Source organism: Phodopus roborovskii, unplaced genomic scaffold, assembly GCF_943737965.1.
Source record: "Phodopus roborovskii unplaced genomic scaffold, PHOROB, whole genome shotgun sequence".
Lineage (NCBI taxonomy): Eukaryota > Metazoa > Chordata > Mammalia > Rodentia > Cricetidae > Phodopus > Phodopus roborovskii.
Genome location: NW_026125308.1, coordinates 37,191 through 55,387, shown reverse-complemented (window position 1 = coordinate 55,387; position 18,197 = coordinate 37,191). Strand labels below are relative to the sequence as shown.

Here is an 18,197-nt window from a genome sequence, read left to right as displayed (position 1 = left end):
TGATCAAATGGGTTATAAGAGCTCTGCCTAAAAGCTCATCATTTGAAAATTTTTATTTTAACTTTCAGGATGCTGACCACTAGAACTAACAAGTAATGAAACTTCTTTTAAAGTCCCTGAGAAATCGGGATCCACAAAAATAGCGAGATAAATTTCTACCATTAAAATGAGATAAAGTAACACAAATGTTTGGAATCATTTTATATTTTCAGAAGTACCCTTCACTCAGCTCCCCTCCAGGGTATGCATCCTGCATAAAATGTAAAGCTAAGTGTGGGGAAATGTACCCTCTAAGGAGTACTGCTGCTTTCCCTGACTTTCCCCACTAATGTGCTTTATGTTCCCCAGGATAGGATTGGGACAACAATGTGTCTCTCTAGTTACAAATTCTTTCTTTAATTAAAAAGATCTTACATTGTAAATTTACTTACATTACAATCACCATCATATTTGCATAAGCATGGATTAAATTCTCCTGAAAGTAAACTAATTAGTGCTCCTTAAAGTTGCTAAATTAATTTATGTGGTTTTATCTAAGAGAGTAAGTGGATATTTTTGAGTAGTGTTAGAGTCTTCCCTCATATTCAGGTATGAATATGTCAGTAGCATGCAGGTAATGTGAACAATGGGGACAGCATGAGTGTGGTGTTTGTCTGGCTGGATCCTTGGTTATGATGGGTGATAGTGCCACATCCTTTCCATTTTTTCTGTAGTAATTATGAAAGAAACCAAATGGTGAAAGGCAGCATGATATGTGAATGAATATTCAGCCCAAAGTCAAACTGAAGTAGAAAGTTTCATTTTTACAGATCCTATGTCTTCATATAATTTTCAATTCTCTGGTGACATAGCTGTCATTGCTATCCCTGTAAAATGATAATAGAGTAGATGCTGGTTAGGAGGTTAAGTGACTTACATAGACACTCTCTGATGGCTGAATAGTCACTGGCTGGGTAATCCCTCCTGTCGGAAGATAGTGAAACCCTACAGCTGTGCTCAGTGAATTGGAAATGTCAGAAAACTCTCTAAATGGGTTATAATGGGGAAAAAAATCATTGGATATTTTTAGGTGCAGGGAGCTAGCAAATCTCAAAAACATTTTGTATTTTAAGCCCTCAGATTAACATGAAGCAGTCCTTAGAGGGCAACAAAAGTTGTTTTATTCTACAAAAGAATTGTAGAGGGTCGGTGAAGGAAGCCCATCCAAGCACTTGGCCAAGTCAGCTATCCACATAGGCCTGTGCTCCACATAGCAGGGACATCCAGGACAAGGGGTGTCACAGTGTGGAGCAGTGTGATGGCAACCACAATGACCAGCCACACCATTAAAAGTAGACATGACAGCTATTTCCATTTACAATTAAGGGCAACAAAAGAAAGAGGTTGTAATTAGTTTCTGAGAAATTTGAGAGCCTTGATTACCTATTGTACAGCATCAGCAAGAAGGAGTGAAGACGAAAGTACAAAACAAAACAGCTTAGAAGCCAGACCATGAAATCAGGGTCTTCATATTTGTTTGTTTTTATACCATTGACATAGTTCAAGACCTATCCCTTTCTAAAGACAAACACGTGAGGTTCACTTGCTTGCTGTATGCTCAAAATGACCAGCCCTTTATTAAATAAAAATGTAAGAAACTGCAAGCAGCCTAGACAACATGCTAAATAGGAAGATAAAAATTTACCTTACATAATACAGTGGTGTTGGACAAAATTAAATGTTTTAGACAATTCATTTTTTATCTATAATAACCAAAGCATATTTTAAAGCAAGATAGGAAAGATTGTATGGAACAATGAAGAATTATTTCTCATCTCGGTGGAATAGGCTGCAGGTTAATAACTTGAAGCTACAAGTTCTCAGCATAATTGTCCTGCTTCTCAGCCAGGGACATGAGACAACTTATTTACATTCCTTATCCAACAGTTTCCCCAGTTACATGTCAGAGATAATAAATCTTGACTGGAATATCCCACCAGGCCATAGTGAACACAGGATGGCTTACTTGCATAAGTAAGTTGAAGCCTCTGAAGCATATAAAATTTAAAAGATAAAAGCCATCCACTATTAGACAGCTTTTTTGTTGTCATAGCAATGCACACAATATGGTAAGTGAATTTATACCTAAATATTTGTATGTGTTTCCTAGGCCTAGGATTTATATCTTCACATTACTAGAAATATCCAATACCAATTTTTACAATGCCTAAATCTAAAACATTGTTTTAATTAATGTTATTATTTATGTAACCTTGAATGAAGCTTAATGTCCTTGGATCAGGTAGTTAATGACTTGCAGAGCATCTGGTGTCAGGTTCTCAGGGTGTGGGCCCAGCAGTGTCTGTGACCCCATCATATGCAGAGGCCTGAGCTTCAGATGGGACCTCTCAAGGTACTGCTCTCTATGTAGATCTTTTGCAGCAAGTAAAACACCCATCCACCTCTCCATAGGACAGACTTCTTCTCAGTAAAGTCACCGTGTCCTCTCTAGAGGACAGAGGTGGAGTCTCCTGTTCCAGGAATCTAAAGCTACACAAGTAACTTCTGGGGAGAAGAAACTCTGCAAATGTTCCTGAATGATTGTCATTACCTTCTCTGAAGTGGTTACAGGGCAACCAGCCTTCATCCCAAGGGCCAAGTGTAGGCATTTATAAAAGCTTGACAATGAAGAAAAGTCAAAATGTTCACAGGCTATAGTTCTCAACATGTCTTGTCAGAATTTTGAAACAGAATCTAGAAGGACCTAAAGATTCTTACTATGGGAAATTTAGAAAGAGCTAAAATAATAATAACCTTCAATCAAGGACAGTTTGTTTCTGAGTTCCTTCAGGGATTGGGGGAAGAGGGGCAGGAAGATACAGGGTCAGCATCTTTTGAACTGAGGTGTCCTGCTGAAGAAGAAGCAGACTCTGGTATGAAAGGAACCTTACCACCATCTATTCCCCACCCTGTAGCTCCAAAGCCCTCAGAGATCCTGAAAGGATAGAGATGGAAGGTTGAGACTCTCAGCCCCTCTTTTCACTCTGCCTGCCTTCATTGATAGAATATTTATTTCTAACTTGCAAATGAGAATCCAAATGGTGATGCTTCAGCTACTCATGTTTTCAAACACCATTAAAATGTGTTAAAAAAAGTAAGGTTGTGAAATCATTTTAACAGCATCATGTAGCATTAGTGTAAACATTATGTAACAAAGGCCCTTGTACCCACAAGAAATATTAGCAGTAAATTTAAGAATGTCAATTAGGCAGATATATCCTATCATCTGTAAAAGTTCATCCAGAAGGAACTGAATTAAGTAAAGTTTGCAAAGGGCAGGCAAGAATGTGTACAATGTAGAATTGCCACATCATCCTGATATAACGTGTATCCCATGGTAACCTTAAGAGATACCAACATAGTATTATCTTACAGCCAAAGATACTGCTTTACCAAAAGCTGCATAAGGCCAGACAGGTCAGAAAGCCATCAAGTGCCTTTGTTTGGAGGAGCAAAGACATTTGATTTAAAATTGTTGGCCTCTTCTCACGTGAATGCCTTGCTATTGTGCTCTTTGGAATGCACCTTGAGGAGGTCTGGAATCAGTTGGTCTAGTCTCAGCCTGTGTTGATTCTACAACACCCAGTGGAGTTACTATCAGGGCCAGTGATTGACACGAGAAGCTACTTTCTGGAGAAGCTAGCTAGATGATAGCTCAGAGTGCTGTGTTGAGTGCCCCTTCTCTCTCTCTTTGAGGTCTTAACCCTTACCTGAGAGGAGCGTCATGAAAATATAACAGAGACGGACCCTTTCACTTGAGCAAATGATATCACAGAAAACCTGGTTTACAAAATCAGGAACTCGTTTTTTTTTTTTTTTTTTTTTTTCTTTTTTAAGGGTAGCAATAATTAAATGCATGCCTGTAGTGTTATCTGTCTTGCACAAGTAAAGCCTGGCTGGGAGTCAGAGAATGGAGCTTGCCATTAGCTAACCATAGAGGTCTGGAGGTCTGTACAGCTAGACAGGAAGTGATGTAGCTGGGCAGAAACAGGATATAAGCAGGGAAAAACAGGAAATCACTCTTTTTTCTGCTGAGACAAGTAAGAGGTAAGATGTGCTGTGCTTGCTCCTTCTCTCTGATCTCTCAGCATTTCCCTTCATAGCTGACTCCAGCTTTTTATTACCTAGACCAATTAAGAACTCCTCTTACACATGCCTGTGGTGTAAATGCAGTGTTTTCTATCCAAGATCCCCCAGTCTTTCTCTCTTTCTATCTCAAAAGCTTGCCACCAGACAGGGAGAACAGTGTAGCCTTGCAGCTTCTCACAAGTGTGGGTGGATACTCAAGCCTGGGGTTACCTGAGACCCAATTGTTCACAAGTGTCAGCAGAAGCTGAGGTGGCCACCTCATTTGCCCTACTGGAGAGTCCTTTCTGATACACCACTGTCACTCAGAAATTAAAACCGAGGTCACTGAGCTGCATCTGAAACACAGTGGGGCCAAGGACCTCTGTGTTGGAGAGCTTGGTAGGTGAAGTACCCTTACCCAGGTTTCAACCCTGAGTGCTAAGGCAGGGATTTGTAGATCTCAGTAGAACTTCACTCTAGTCAACATATTATTGACCAGGTGGACCTGAGATTCTGAACTTTGCATCTGTTTAGAATATGTGAATATATGTCAAATGGCTGTTCATGTCAACTGTTTCCTACTCAAGCAATGTGGATATCAGGATAACCACTTGAAAGGTTGTTATATTCAGATTCAGAATCCACAGCCAGGTTTAAGAGCTATAACTAATAGAAAGTAAAAAGAGCTGCCCAGAATGTGACAAATAATTTGCTGGTAATTTTCTGCAAGGAGAAATTCAGACTCCTCCAGTTTGCCTTTCTACTGGATTACAGGTGTCTACCCCACAATCACATGGGGAGGGGGCTGCTGTGCAGGCTAGAACCAGGCTGGCCACAGCCTATCAAGTCTGAATACTAGCTCTGTCTCACGTTGGGACTTTGCTGAGCACACATGCTCCTCTCTGAGGATGTTGCCTGTGCCCTGTCTCCCAGGGCCTGCTGGGTTGCAGACCAGGGTGAACTGGGTGTTGCAGAAGCCTACAGGGATGCAGTATATGGCAGGCTCATGTGCCTGGCTACTGTGTCTTTTCTCTGGATATGAAGAAAAACTTCTGGCCTTGGTCTCAGCTAAGCCTGTAAGAAGAGAGAGCAGGAATCCTGGGGAAAAGGAATGAAGAGAGAGACCTGGGTGTTTTTGTTTTTGTTTGTTTAGTCTTTTGAAAAGAGCTCCATTTTAGTATGGAACAGTACAAAATGAAACAAACCAGGCAATTGAAAAAAGAGCAGTAGGGGAGAGGTGAGGCACCTCCTTTAGTCTCCCAACACTGCAATTCAATTCAATGTGAACCACGTGGAGGAACAAAATTAAATAATGCGAGACCTGTTTTTTAAACAGTCTGATTTTAGAGAGTTTTTGGTTAACAGAAAAAGCAGACAATAGAAGGGGAGCCACACCCCCCTCCTGACCCCTCCCTGCTCCAACCCATTCAGGCCACTTTGCCTCTGTATGACATATTGCTACAGCAGAGACATTATCAGTAACCAAAGACTTTGAGGCCTATTGTGACTTCCAGCAATGCATTTGCCCTAAGTCCAATGATAAAATGTCTGTTCCCAGAAATCTCAGCCCTTCTACCTCATCTCTATCTCTGTGGAGTTCTCTTCCCTGAATCTATCACAATGTTTGAGGTGATAAAGAGCAGGACATGATTTATGCACAACACAAGCTGAGAGCCTCAGTCCATTTCAGCAACTCAGGGTCTAGAGTGGAGATGGGGTTATCCTCATGGGATAGCCATAACCTGCTGGTAGGAAGACTAAGAAGGAGATTAGGCACCCAGAAAATACCCTGAATAGAGCAGAGTAGGGCCTGGAGTTTGCAAATAATAGGAGGCACCACCTCCTCCCACCCTTACCTTAGAACACAGCTCAGAAAGCAGGCTACTCTGACATATACTGATAACAAGTTAATAAGGAAGATGCATTTGATACAGCAGGATTTCAAAACATAATATCCTGAGTATGATAATCTGGGCACTGTTAGAATGATTAAAATATATAACCAGAATCTAACATGTTCACCATAAAAGTTCAGGCTTACAAAATGATGAATCTACACACTGAAATTTTAAGCTACCATTTAAATTTTATTTCTGAAAAAATAATAATGACATGGGAAATACTTAATTTCACAAACTATGTTTTGAAAAGGAAAAATTAAGAATATATAATATTCTTATAATGCATATTTAAACATCACATCAGCTATTAAGGGAACATGTCTCCAAATAACGTGTTTAGTCGTGTGTGTGTGTGTGTGTTTTAATTTTCTCAAAATAATCAGCACTTTTCTAATGGGAAAGCTGAGCATGGTGCCTGCCCATGTATGATTTATTTTTGTCTAGTAATATCAACAAAACAAGGCCTCCGGGACTGTACCCCAAGAGGCATCTGCATCTCCCTTACCCTGGTGAGTGGTACTACATATAGGTCAGGAGGACCAGAGCAGCTCCCGTTTTGGTGTGCATTGTCTTTGAGTTAGGATGATGCAGTCTTGGGAGATTTTGAGCACTTTGGCCTGTGGGCGGTGGGGGGCTACAATGATACAGCAAAGACCAACCACCTCTTCTGGTCCCAGAAGCCATGCCTGGCCTGAGTGTTGACCCAAAACCAAGCTTCATGTTAGCAGCACGTTTATCCTACTTGCTTTCTATTAGGGTGTACATTTCCAGTGATTTGTTGTTGTTGTTGTTCAGTTTCAGTAGCAGCTGGCTCTGGAGCAATGACAGGTTAAATGGTAGCACATCAATGTTGTTTGAGTGTCAAATTCACTGTTGGCTAGTGCTCTGGCTTCAGTGGCTTTGTATCTGAGTACCTTGGCAGCATTTTGTGTGGGGGAATAATTGCCAAGAAGCCACCAGCTGATTAAATACATGTGGATTCAGTGCTTCAAACACATCACAGGAAACCACTGTTTAGGTTTTATTGGCTGTAAGGCTAAGTGCATGGCCAGCAGAAGAAACCCAAATCTCTCACACTGCTGAGAATTATATACTTTTTGCCAGAAACATTTTAACTCTGAGATCATATATGTGAATGTAAATTATAAATCACAACACATCACTCAAAAATGAATAGTTATGAGCTATGATGTGTCCAACCATCAAAAAACATATTCAAGTAAATTGATTAGGTATTTTTCCACTTATTTCTGAAGCAGAAATGTCTAGAGAATTTAGTTCTGAATAACAGACAGCTGGTCAACAGTATGTCTGCTTGATTGCCACACTATCTCATGTGCATACTCTTCTTACATTTTCTACATTTAAACTAAAATTTAATTGACAGGTAATACAAAAATAGATCCCTAAAATTATCCCCAGGAGTATAAAGTTCTCATATTACCAGTGTATGTCTCAATAAAGTATCCTTTGTATCCCCGTTGCACACTAGGGAAGGATACAACATCAGAATCCAAACCAGACTATAAAGTTCATTGTCACCCAGAGCAAGGGAAATGTAGCACTATGTTGAGACATGCATAATCACTCCATGATGTAAGTACTGCAACTCTAATCTGAAAGGCTTCCTCTTCCTACACAAATGTGTCTTTCTGTCTCCCACAGGTAAGCACACTGGATTGGGGACGAGCAGAACGTGCCTATAACCTCTGTGAGGTGCTGTTTAAAGTTCACAAGGTGGGTATCCTTGCCATTCGGATGCTTCATAGAGAGAAGATGCCCCTCAGATGACAGAGTGGGAAGAGTAATATTCTCATTGAGGGACACAGGATTTCACTGAGATTCAGGGTCTCAGTTTCAGAGGGAATTCTCTTGTTAGAAGTTTTGTTTTATCTTTTGTTTTATTAATCTTTTGTTTTTTTAAACCAGAGTCTTATGCAGCACAGACTTGTCTCAAATTCAGTCTAGATTAACCCTCCTGACTCTGTCAACCAAGAGCTGCCATGATGGTGGCAGGCCCCTAAGACGCTTGCTAGGTATGCCGACACCATATCCTTCAGGTCTCCTGTGACATGAACTATAATTTCCAGCTCTTTAAGGCCAGGGCAGTGCACTGGAGGGATTCACAACCGTCTCTGTGTTGTGGTCATCTGGAGGGAGCTTCACCCAAGGCAACGGATCTAATTTTACATGCTGTGAGATGTGACTCACACATCTGTGCTCTCTTTACATAAAGGTCCCTGGGAATGTTGCTATGTGCCTAGATCTGAGAATTACTGCTCAGTGTTTCATAGTCTGTTCTGAAATAAGTCTTTTAAATAAGCTACATTTTATTATACCAATTATGTAGAGTTATTAGATACCAAGCTAGATATATCTCGGTGATCAGAGTTTCCTTTCATCTTAGCACTGTTAGCAAGACCGTTTAAATACATAGTTGCTGTGATGAATCTATTGATGAGAATGATAGTGGTCTTCATTTATACTACTGTTGTCTTTCCCTTTGCCCTGCTCCAGTTAAAGTTTATTCATTCAGTTATGAACTCCTTCACCACAATTTGTGGTTGAAAAAAGAGAAAAAACAGGAGCACACTTTGTCCCTGAGCTAGAAACCCATCATTGGATAACAATTCACCTCCAAACTCAGGAGTTACAACAGCAGCCGCCATCTTGTAGCCCTGGGCCTGAACTCCTCTTAGAAATACTGAACCCAGGCCCTCTGGGGAATCAATGTATACCAAAAAGCCTCAGTGGGCTTTTCTCAGTTTGTTGGGTTGAGTCTCAAAGTTATTAACTTTAAAAGTAAAATATAAAATATAGGAGTTGTCAGTCTCTTAGGAGGAAAGGCTAGTTTCCTATAATCAGAGTCTGGGCATAGCTTATGTACAATGTCTTTGTGGGTTATTTCTATAGTGTGTAAGAGCAGGAGCCCATTATAGAAGTTTTCTCTCAGTGTTGCCTGTTGCCTGCTTCTATACCCTTCATCTGGAAGTGATAGCAACTGGTGGCATCCAGGTCCCTGTAGCTAACCTTGATGGGAGGAAATCACCAGAGGGTGTTGCTGCTCCTAGACAAATGCATCAGGAAGGCATATGGAAGATATGGCTGCCAGTTGTCTGGTGAGTCTGGTGGATTACCAGGCTATATATATTGCATTCCTTCTTTTTGTTTGCTTCAGCTGTTGTTCTGAAAATGTTGCTAAAGCACTCATCCCATTTGGTGGTTGTGAGGAAGTGATGACCTCCATCATACCAGGCAAATACAACCCTCTTCCCAAATGGTGAGCTGGGTTCTGTAGTCTGGGTTCAACCTTCCAATCCTGACCCATCTCCAATCCATACTATTTTTCAGTTCTGGCTTTCAGACAACTACTGGCTGCAGGCAAACTTTTATCTGGGTCTCCAAGATTTTGACTGTGAAGATCCCAGGCCATACTGCTTTAGTGTCCTGGCCAGCCACGGGAAGAGCCACAACTTCAGCGTGGAGCTGGGTAGTGAGTTGGCCGTGTGGGAGAAGTCATTCCAAAGAGCAACTTTCCTGGAAGTTCAGAGAACTGGGGTGAGTATGTTATGGGGTTCATACTTTTCTCACAATCAGATTTTAGACAATATTTGATGCCTAGGGGGATGGAGTATAAATGAAGGTTTATTTCAGGAATGTGAATCGTGAGAGGTGAGCATTTTTTCATCCAAGTCACCATGTCAAAGCAGGCTTCCATGATGAGCAGGGCTTTCATTAATAAGCTGGGCTGTCTGCCTCTAGTTCATGTGTGCATTCATATTTATTGTGAGGAGAGAGCCAAATCTCCTTCTACTGTGGGACTATCCTGCCGCAGTAGGAGGAGTTTGCAAGCTACCAAGAAGCTCACAGATGGCTCTGAATCACTTGGGTGCCCAATATTTTAAGACACTTAATGGCCTTTCCTCTCAGACTTAAAAGTCCAAGGGAGAATATGATACAGTGATGCATCTGAATTGCTTCTCTGTTCTCAAAGACAGGAAATAAATCATCCGCAAATTCAAATGTGTATCCACTGAGCGGATAAGGAAGGATGTATTGTAGTTTCTGTTATCGTAAACGTGGGCCTCTTTGCAGGACATGTCCTGCTGGAGAGAAGAATGACAGAAAATAAATGAAGCAATGCATCAGAAAAGGTCTGTCTCCTTGCCAAGAGTCTGGGCTCATGACCAGCCTGGTGATGATAACTCTAAGAGTGTGCACATAGAAACTGAAGACAGTTGCTTCATTTCCAGTATAGAAAGATTCTGTCGCTTGGCTGCCAACATATGCATGGGCTTTGTGATGGGCTGAGCAGTCACTGGGACCTGATCACCCCTGAGGATTCACATGCAGTCTGTAAGAACACTAAATGCCCAAACACCCAGATGTCCACAGAAAATGAATGTTGGCTCCACCCAGCCCCTGAGATCTTCCCCTGAGCTAGCCACTATGCATGATACGGTGTATCATGCTCTTTGATCCTCATTAGGATCTTGGAGCTGAGACACCAGGTCACTTTTTGCAGGATATGACCTTGAAAGGAAACCCCACAACATTGGCTCCCCTCACTCAAGCACTTACTGGATGTGATAACTTGTAGCCACCTAGAAATCTGCTACACAGGTAGTCCATACCACCAGAAGTCAACTTTGTGATGCCTCTTATAGGGAGGGGACTTTGGCACTATTTTTGCTGTGAGGACTGCAACATACGTTCTGTTTCTAACATGAGAGCCGGAGACACAGGATAGTACCCATCTGGTTAACATGGCTACTGTTCTACAGAGCTTGGGTCAGGAACCTGAGACAACCTAGTCAGGTAAATACAGTCTCCCTGAAAGACAAGTGACAGACAACCAGGAGTTGTCTTGAGAGAAAGAGGAAGCTCAGTCATAGAGCTTAGTGTTAGACTGAAGCTGGTAGCCAGTCTTCCCAAGGTGGGCACAGTGATTCAGTCAGATAAGTGTGTCTGCAGTGCTGATAGAAAGGAGGACATCTTCCCACAAAGGTCAGTAAGTCCTTCTTTATGTTTAGAACTGTCATTTTCTAAAAGAGAGTAGAGGCCTCCAAGGAACTGGAGCCGTAATAGTCACAACATCTATTCTCCACAAGATGACAGTGTTCAGACAAGAGAGAGAGAGCAGAACAGTCCTTCCTTATAGGACAGGTCAGAGAATCAAGGTGTGAGCTGGTGAACCTGGGGGAACAGAGGGAGGGAGGGAGACAGAGGGGGGAGGAATGGAGAGAGAATGGGAAGGAGATAGAAAGAGTGGAGAAAGGGGGAAGGAAGAGAGGGGGAAGGGAGGGCAAGAGGGGGACAGAGAACGAGAAAGAGGAGAGAGGAAAAGACAGGGAGGGAGAGGGAGAAGGGAAAGATAGGAGAGAGAAAGAAACAGGGAGGGGGAGGGAGGGAGAGAGGGAGAAGGATGGAGGAGGGAATGAGTGGGGGAGGAGAGAAAGAGACAGGGAGGGAGGGATAGTATTGAAAGTAAGGGAGGAAGAGAGGAGGCAGATTCTGAAGAAAATACTACCAGCATCCAGTACTGATCTTGTATAGGTCTTTCATGATTGATAGGGGAGGAGTAAGTGTGTCCTAGAAACTCTGAAGAGTCTGAAGGCTCCATTCTTATTTGATACTTCCTTCTAGAGACTAGAAATGTCCCTGCAGCCATTTCCAAGGCTCTACCCAGGAAGTGACTCACAGTCCATGCATTTCTGTGGTCCCCATGGAGAAACAGGTAGACAGAAGAGAGAATGCCTTTCTGATTTTCAGACAAGATCAGTCCTGGACTTCCACTTCCTCCTTCTGTGACTTGTTCAAAGTAGTTCTCCACACTGCAACCTGATTCCTAAAGATGGAGGATTTTAACATAGACACATTGAAGAGCTGTCCTAGAAGTTACACTGCTGTCCATGCATACTTTCCTACACACCACAGACTTTTAAATGTGTGAGTGGGCAACTGTTGATTTATTTTCTGTTTCTTCTCATGAGCACATAGGAACTCTATGGCTTTTCCAAGACCACCTATAAATTACATTATAGTTGCTACATGTCCTGTTCTAATATGACGTGTAACCTCCCAGGAGACAGAATGAAACCATAGGAAAGCACCTCATGACTAGCATATTCCAGGTACAATAAATAGCAACCTTCTTCATTGGTTAGCAATGCCATATTTGTTTCATCCATCTCCTATCTCAACTTTGTCTTGTTTTACTGGTTTTGTGTTTACTGACTTATTGGATCTTGCTCCAATTCCAGGTTCAGACATCATTCAGGTTCAGGCAGCATTCAGACATCTTTCTCTAGAGTTAATCCATTAGCTAAAACATGCAGGAAGATGAGGCTAACAGCTGCCCCTGGGAAGAAGAACCAATGTTATTAAAACTACAGCCATTTACTTCACCCAGATTTAAAACTCTGAACCTTTTGTGCCTCATGGACTCTACCTCAAACTCAGGATGCATTTACTGCCCATGTGGCCAAAGCATTGTGCAGAAAAACCCTAAGATGTCAGAACAAAGTTAGTGCTTCTCACTGAAAAGTCTCTTCAACCTGCATTGTTCTATGCCATAATGTTTTAAATAATATCTACATCACACATATCCAAAATTATTAAAGTCTCAGTGTCAGTCAAAAATATCTAACTTTTTCCATGGGTCTATTTGATCCATCACTGCCTCCCAAATTCACATGCAGATGCCAAGATTATAGTAGATTAGATAGCTTTTCAAACTGCTTTGACATATATATACAAAATATTTTATTAAAATATATGTCCATTGCTTTGTGAATATTATTCTGAAGTATGAATTATTTTTGTGTTTTCCACATCATTTCCTCTAAAGTTTTGTTTATACCATCAGTATTGGGTTAGCAATTAAAAAGGAAATAAAATATCTTTTTCATAATAACACAGAGCAAGTGTAAAATGTCTGCCTAATAGGCTTCAATTGGTTGCAAGTAACAGAACTTATATTGCTGTCAACAGTGAGAAGAAAAGGTGGCCTCGGTAACTCCACCTGCTAAGCTTCAGACTTGGATGTATTTGTTGAGTAATTACCTTCCTGGTTACAGACCACCTCTCAGAAGCAAAGTGTTTCCTTATGCATGTTTTGTGAACAAGGAAACATAGCTGATGATTAAATTAAGAATTGTCTTCAGACTGATTCTGATATCTTGGAACAGGAGCTAGTCAGACCACATGGCTATATAGGGGAACACAGTCTGCTATAGGATCTCAGCCTGTAGCCTCCACTCTGCGGACTAGGATGACATCAGCTCCTCTGAAGCATAGTGGGAGAGGGCTGGAGCACCTCAGTTATGAGAGCCCTATGAGCAGAGAGGACTTGGGCATTGATGTCAGACAACCAGACTACTGCAGACTTTCCGAAGGAAAAGGGGATCAGAGTACAAGAGGACCCTGTTCTCAGGGATTTTTAAAGCACTGCCATCTCAGATCCAGTGGGAAAACAGTACTGTCTTTATTTCTATGTCTCCTGAATGTTCAAGCTCTGTGGATATGTTCCAAGCCCCCCAGTGGATACCAAAAACCTTGGATGCATTGATCCTGCATATGATGTTTACTTGTGCATGTGCACCTACAATAAGGTATAATTTGCAGAGATTAGCAATCACATGAATAGGCACAAAAACATGTACCAATGACAATGTAGTAGGTTGTGTGATAGTAGGTTGTGTGAAGGAGACCCATTTCTCCTACAATATCTTCCTGTGCTGTCTTCATCTTTCTGCTAGTGATGATGTAAGACGATGCGATGCCTACCTGATGAAAGGAAAGAAGGTACCAACATAGCCATTGTAATATGTGGTGCATTGCTGGGCTTCTGTAAAAGAACTGTACAAACAAGAAATATGTACTTTGACAGTGACTTGAGAATCATGGTGACTTTTAAGTAACTAATGGAAGGGTAGTACGTGCAGTACAGACATGCTAGAAAAGGAGAGAATTCATATCCTGTGTTGAACTGAGGGAGATGACACAGGGATTCACTATACCACTCAGAACAGTACATTTAAACTCATGAACATTTTCAGGTATTTTTCAATTTAGTATTTTCCAACCACAGTGAGTACAGGTAACTACGGCTATGGAAAAGAAAAGTGAAGAGAAAGAGAAATATTTTTAAATTGTGTGTGAGCAATTTAGAAGCGGGTATGAACTAGATAAGTGCAAAGTGAATAGACAGCAAGGACACCATTTCATTGAGTGACCAATGTCTATAGGCCAGAAGCATGGTGTGGAGGGAGACTCAGTCCCAAGAGGCTTTTCTGAACAGTGCTGCTTGCACCTAGTTGCAAGCCTTCATTCACGGTTTTGGAGATGCCTGGGCACACAGCCTCTCTCAGCATCAGAGCCCTCGTGATGGAATTTATTTCCTGCACTACCACCACCATCCTCCTACAGCAGATAAAACAGGCTGATCTCCAGATCTCCATGCTAGAGACTGCCTCTCTCACCTTTGAATGAACAGAGGGTAGTTGAATCCTCTGTGATGCCTATGCTGGACAGTAAGCAGCAAGGCTCATAGTACTGGAAGATCAAAACCTTGGTTTTGACATTTGATGCTCTAATGTCATTGTCCTTGTGCTTCACATCAATGAACCTCTGCTGCCCATAGGAACTGACTGCATGATGTCTCTAGGATTGAAAGATGATTTTATGGAAGAGGGCATTGTATTTATACCATATCTTTAGTGCTTTGCAAGTTATTTGTGTGTATCAATCTTGGTTTTCAAAGTACATTCACCATGGGTGATGTGATCGATGAGGGTTATTTATTTTACATGGACTTGGACATTCTCAGTGGTCCCATATAAAACAGGAAGAAAATAGCCAGCCACATATGAAAGAAGAATAGCCTTTGTGATTATCATAAGACAAGGTCATGTATTTCCCCAGAGTTGCTCAGATTCCTCTGAGAAGGCATCTGACTCCAGCTGTGTTGATGAATGACTCTTCCCAGGGTGCCTGCAGATAGGGAATTGGGGGTGACATGGAGACCAGTTAGCCCCTTTGTATACAGGAGTTGCTTCCAGGCGTTTCCTTTATAAAACCTGGCCCTGCGTAGCCAGGGTGGCATGCAAGGTGGCAAGCCTAGAGATAAATGAGATACTCATTCTAGTCCATTATTCTACAAGAAGTACATGGGAAAGGACCAAGCCATTGTGAAGGTGACAAGATATGTGTTCTAACTCTTTAGCTATTTGAAAGCAGGGCAGGCTGTTTTGGGGACAGTAGTCATCAATTCACCTGTCAGTAGTTCTCCGAGGAGAGTGGCAAATGGTTGACTCAAGAAGAAGCAGATGAGTTGATAACTTCTATCTATAAGATTGAAGAAGCTAGAATCTCTACTCATTAGCAAAATGGAAAATTCCACAGCCTTGTCAGGGTCTTCAATGTGGACTAGTACCTACCATAGGTCAGTGGTGCCTTGCTCACCTAGATGTGTGTGGAAATGCTCAAAATCAACTGTATTTATAAGAACTGAAATCAGCAATATCTCCAAAGCCATGTGAGTCAATTAAAATCTGTATTCTGGGATTGAAGAGGATTTATCTGTTAGATGACATGTGACTACAAAGACAACAGCTACTCCCTTATTGTGGGCATTGCCTTCAAGAAAGAAGATGGTGGTGCTTTCCATGTTGAAAGCCATCTCATGCATTTTACAGGGAAGATGGTTATAGCTACACAGTGGAGTCCTGGAGGAGAGTCCCCCTCTGAAGACATGTAGCAGGAGTTCAGCATCAAGGCATGCACCAAGGGGTCTGCTAAGGACATGTGACTGGCCCATTTTAAGACTTCTGATTGGAATGGCACATAGATAATGATGGTAATGCATCAAACCAACTGGATATCATTCAACCATTGCCATGATTTCACTTGTCAAATGTCATCAGTTGATTACCAAAGCTTTCTAAAAACTGAAGGACACTAATCTCAGTGCTAAACAAACCCAGAACTACATTTTTATAGGTACATTTCCAAATGTCTTATGTTCTCTACCCCTTTACAACACTCCAAGTAAATCTCAGTTAGGGGAAGTCCACAAAATAACCAGAGTATCAAGTGGCAGGGATGCACACTTGTTATACCAGTAAAAGATGCTCTTACCTAACACAGAATGCCTTACCTGTTCCATCCCTTCATTTCTTGGATTTCCTTGGTACTCATTTGTTATTCAAGTATTCATTCCTTTTTTTCTTGCTTACACCCTCTTCTTCCTAATTAGATGGCCATGTCTTCTGTCACCAGAGTCACACTCATCAGTGTTCTTCAGAAATGAGCAAATAAACCCAAGTGAAGGTCTGAGTATGGGTGATGTACAGAAGTTAGAGTTTAATGTGTGAGCTTTTTTTGCTAGCTCTGGAGTCTTAGCTTGTCTAAATTCTGGATCTGGTTTGCATTGTCTTAGGTACTGTGGTAAATCTTTAATTCTCTTTGTCCAATGAGCGACCTACTGTTGAGGATACCAATGATCTGTAGCTGACAGGAACCATCTCTTCCAGAAGGCATTCCTAACTTGTAGGCAAAAGATGCTGACAAGAGAGAGCTGGTTCTGACCACAGATAATATGAGGTTACAAAGAAAATGCTATTTTCATATGTGAGGATATGCTGTGGAGGTTTTGGGGGGAAGAGGACCCTTGATGACCTTACTTTGTGCATTTGAGTTTGTCAGAGAATGGAAAGGGAACCTCAGTCTTCCTTTTGCATGTTGTTTTTAAAGAGTTTACTATTTTATCCCTTGAGTGAAAACAGTAATTTAGCTAATTAATGTTTAAAATACACTTCACATTAAAATATGCAAAACAATTCCCTAAGTGCTTCAATTAATTTTCCAGATAATTTTTAGAGAAATCTCAATCTTGGAGTTACTTCAAAAACCATTGTTAATGAGAGATTTTCTAATACCTTGTGACTATTACAAATGTTTTATTATTTCTTCTGAAAGAAAAAAGAGCCTATGAGACATTGAATGAAACATTAAATAGTTTGAGTTAGATTAATGGATGTTTAAAAAATCATCACTGCTTTGCTACCAAAAGAATTGAGTTTTAGCTTATTTTAATTTTGTACACAAAACAGCATACCACAGTGCTGGTGTGCTGAGCTGTTTGCAGAAGTAGCTTACTAGTTAGGTTTATGTTAATTTAAAACTACCAATGTGGTGCCCATTGCTCTTGAAATGGGAACCCTGTTCCTCTCTAGTGTCTTCCTGTTGCTTCTCAGAGGACAGGACAGACATTTGGGTTGCCTCCTTCTTGAAGTACCATATAAATCCATGCTGAAATGAAATTTCTGTTATCCACTTACTTGAACGTTCTCTCTGAGATGTTCTTAGCCACTAAGGAAAGACTGACTTCCAAAAACTTCACAAGTATCTTCACGTGGATGTTATTCAATAATTCACTTAAATTTTTCTTTAAAATCTGTGTTGGCTATGTGGCTCAGGGAGAAAACACCTTGCCACACAAGCCTGAGGTCCTGAGTTCAATATCCAAATACCACCTAAAGGTGAAAGGATAGAACTAAGTACATAAAATTGTCCTCTGGTCTCAACATGTAAGCCTTTGTGTGTGTTTTCACACACACACACAACGGGGAAAAAAACCCAATTTTTAACTTTAAAGAATCCAACTGAATTTTATAGTTCAATTAGTATTTTGTCTCTGTTAAGCATATTTCAGTATCATATAACAGGTTAAACTCAGATATTCACTATTCACAGCTATCTAGCAAACTCCTGTAGAGACATAGACTCTAAACATGGTAGAGGTATGTGATCCCTCATATTGAATGTACCTTTAGCACTACCAACTCATTCTCTGGGCAGTCTCTATATTCAGCAGGGTTAACTTATAGGCTCGTGTCATGTCATCAGATACAGCTAATTCTAATGATTCCTGAAAGGAGAACACAGGGGAAATGAATCCAGCACCAGCTCTTCCTGTCAGGGCAGTGAGATATGTAGGAGTACATATCTATGAAAACATTTAGAAGTGGCTGTCCCACCTAATGTTTGCACAAACGAGTTAGACTTGAATTGTGTTTATGTTTGTCCAACACAAATACCTCCTAGGAAGCTATTAGGAAAAGGTAAATATGGAATGTAAAGCCTGGAAAATGGTGTCTTTTCAGCTAACCACAAGAGTGAAATAAG

General features: G+C 41.1%; 1 protein-coding gene across 1 annotated transcript in view; it reads left to right on the top strand.

Moving 5' to 3' along the window:
* LOC127213763 (gamma-2-syntrophin) overlaps positions 1-18,197 on the top strand; it is a gene marked incomplete at its 3' end in the record, with an annotated part of 113,692 nt that overhangs the window by 71,684 nt on the left and 23,811 nt on the right. The window contains exons 12-13 of the mRNA XM_051174226.1: positions 7,674-7,745; positions 9,360-9,566. Coding sequence (XP_051030183.1) covers positions 7,674-7,745; positions 9,360-9,566 — 279 coding nt within the window. The remainder of the gene's footprint in view (positions 1-7,673; positions 7,746-9,359; positions 9,567-18,197) is intronic.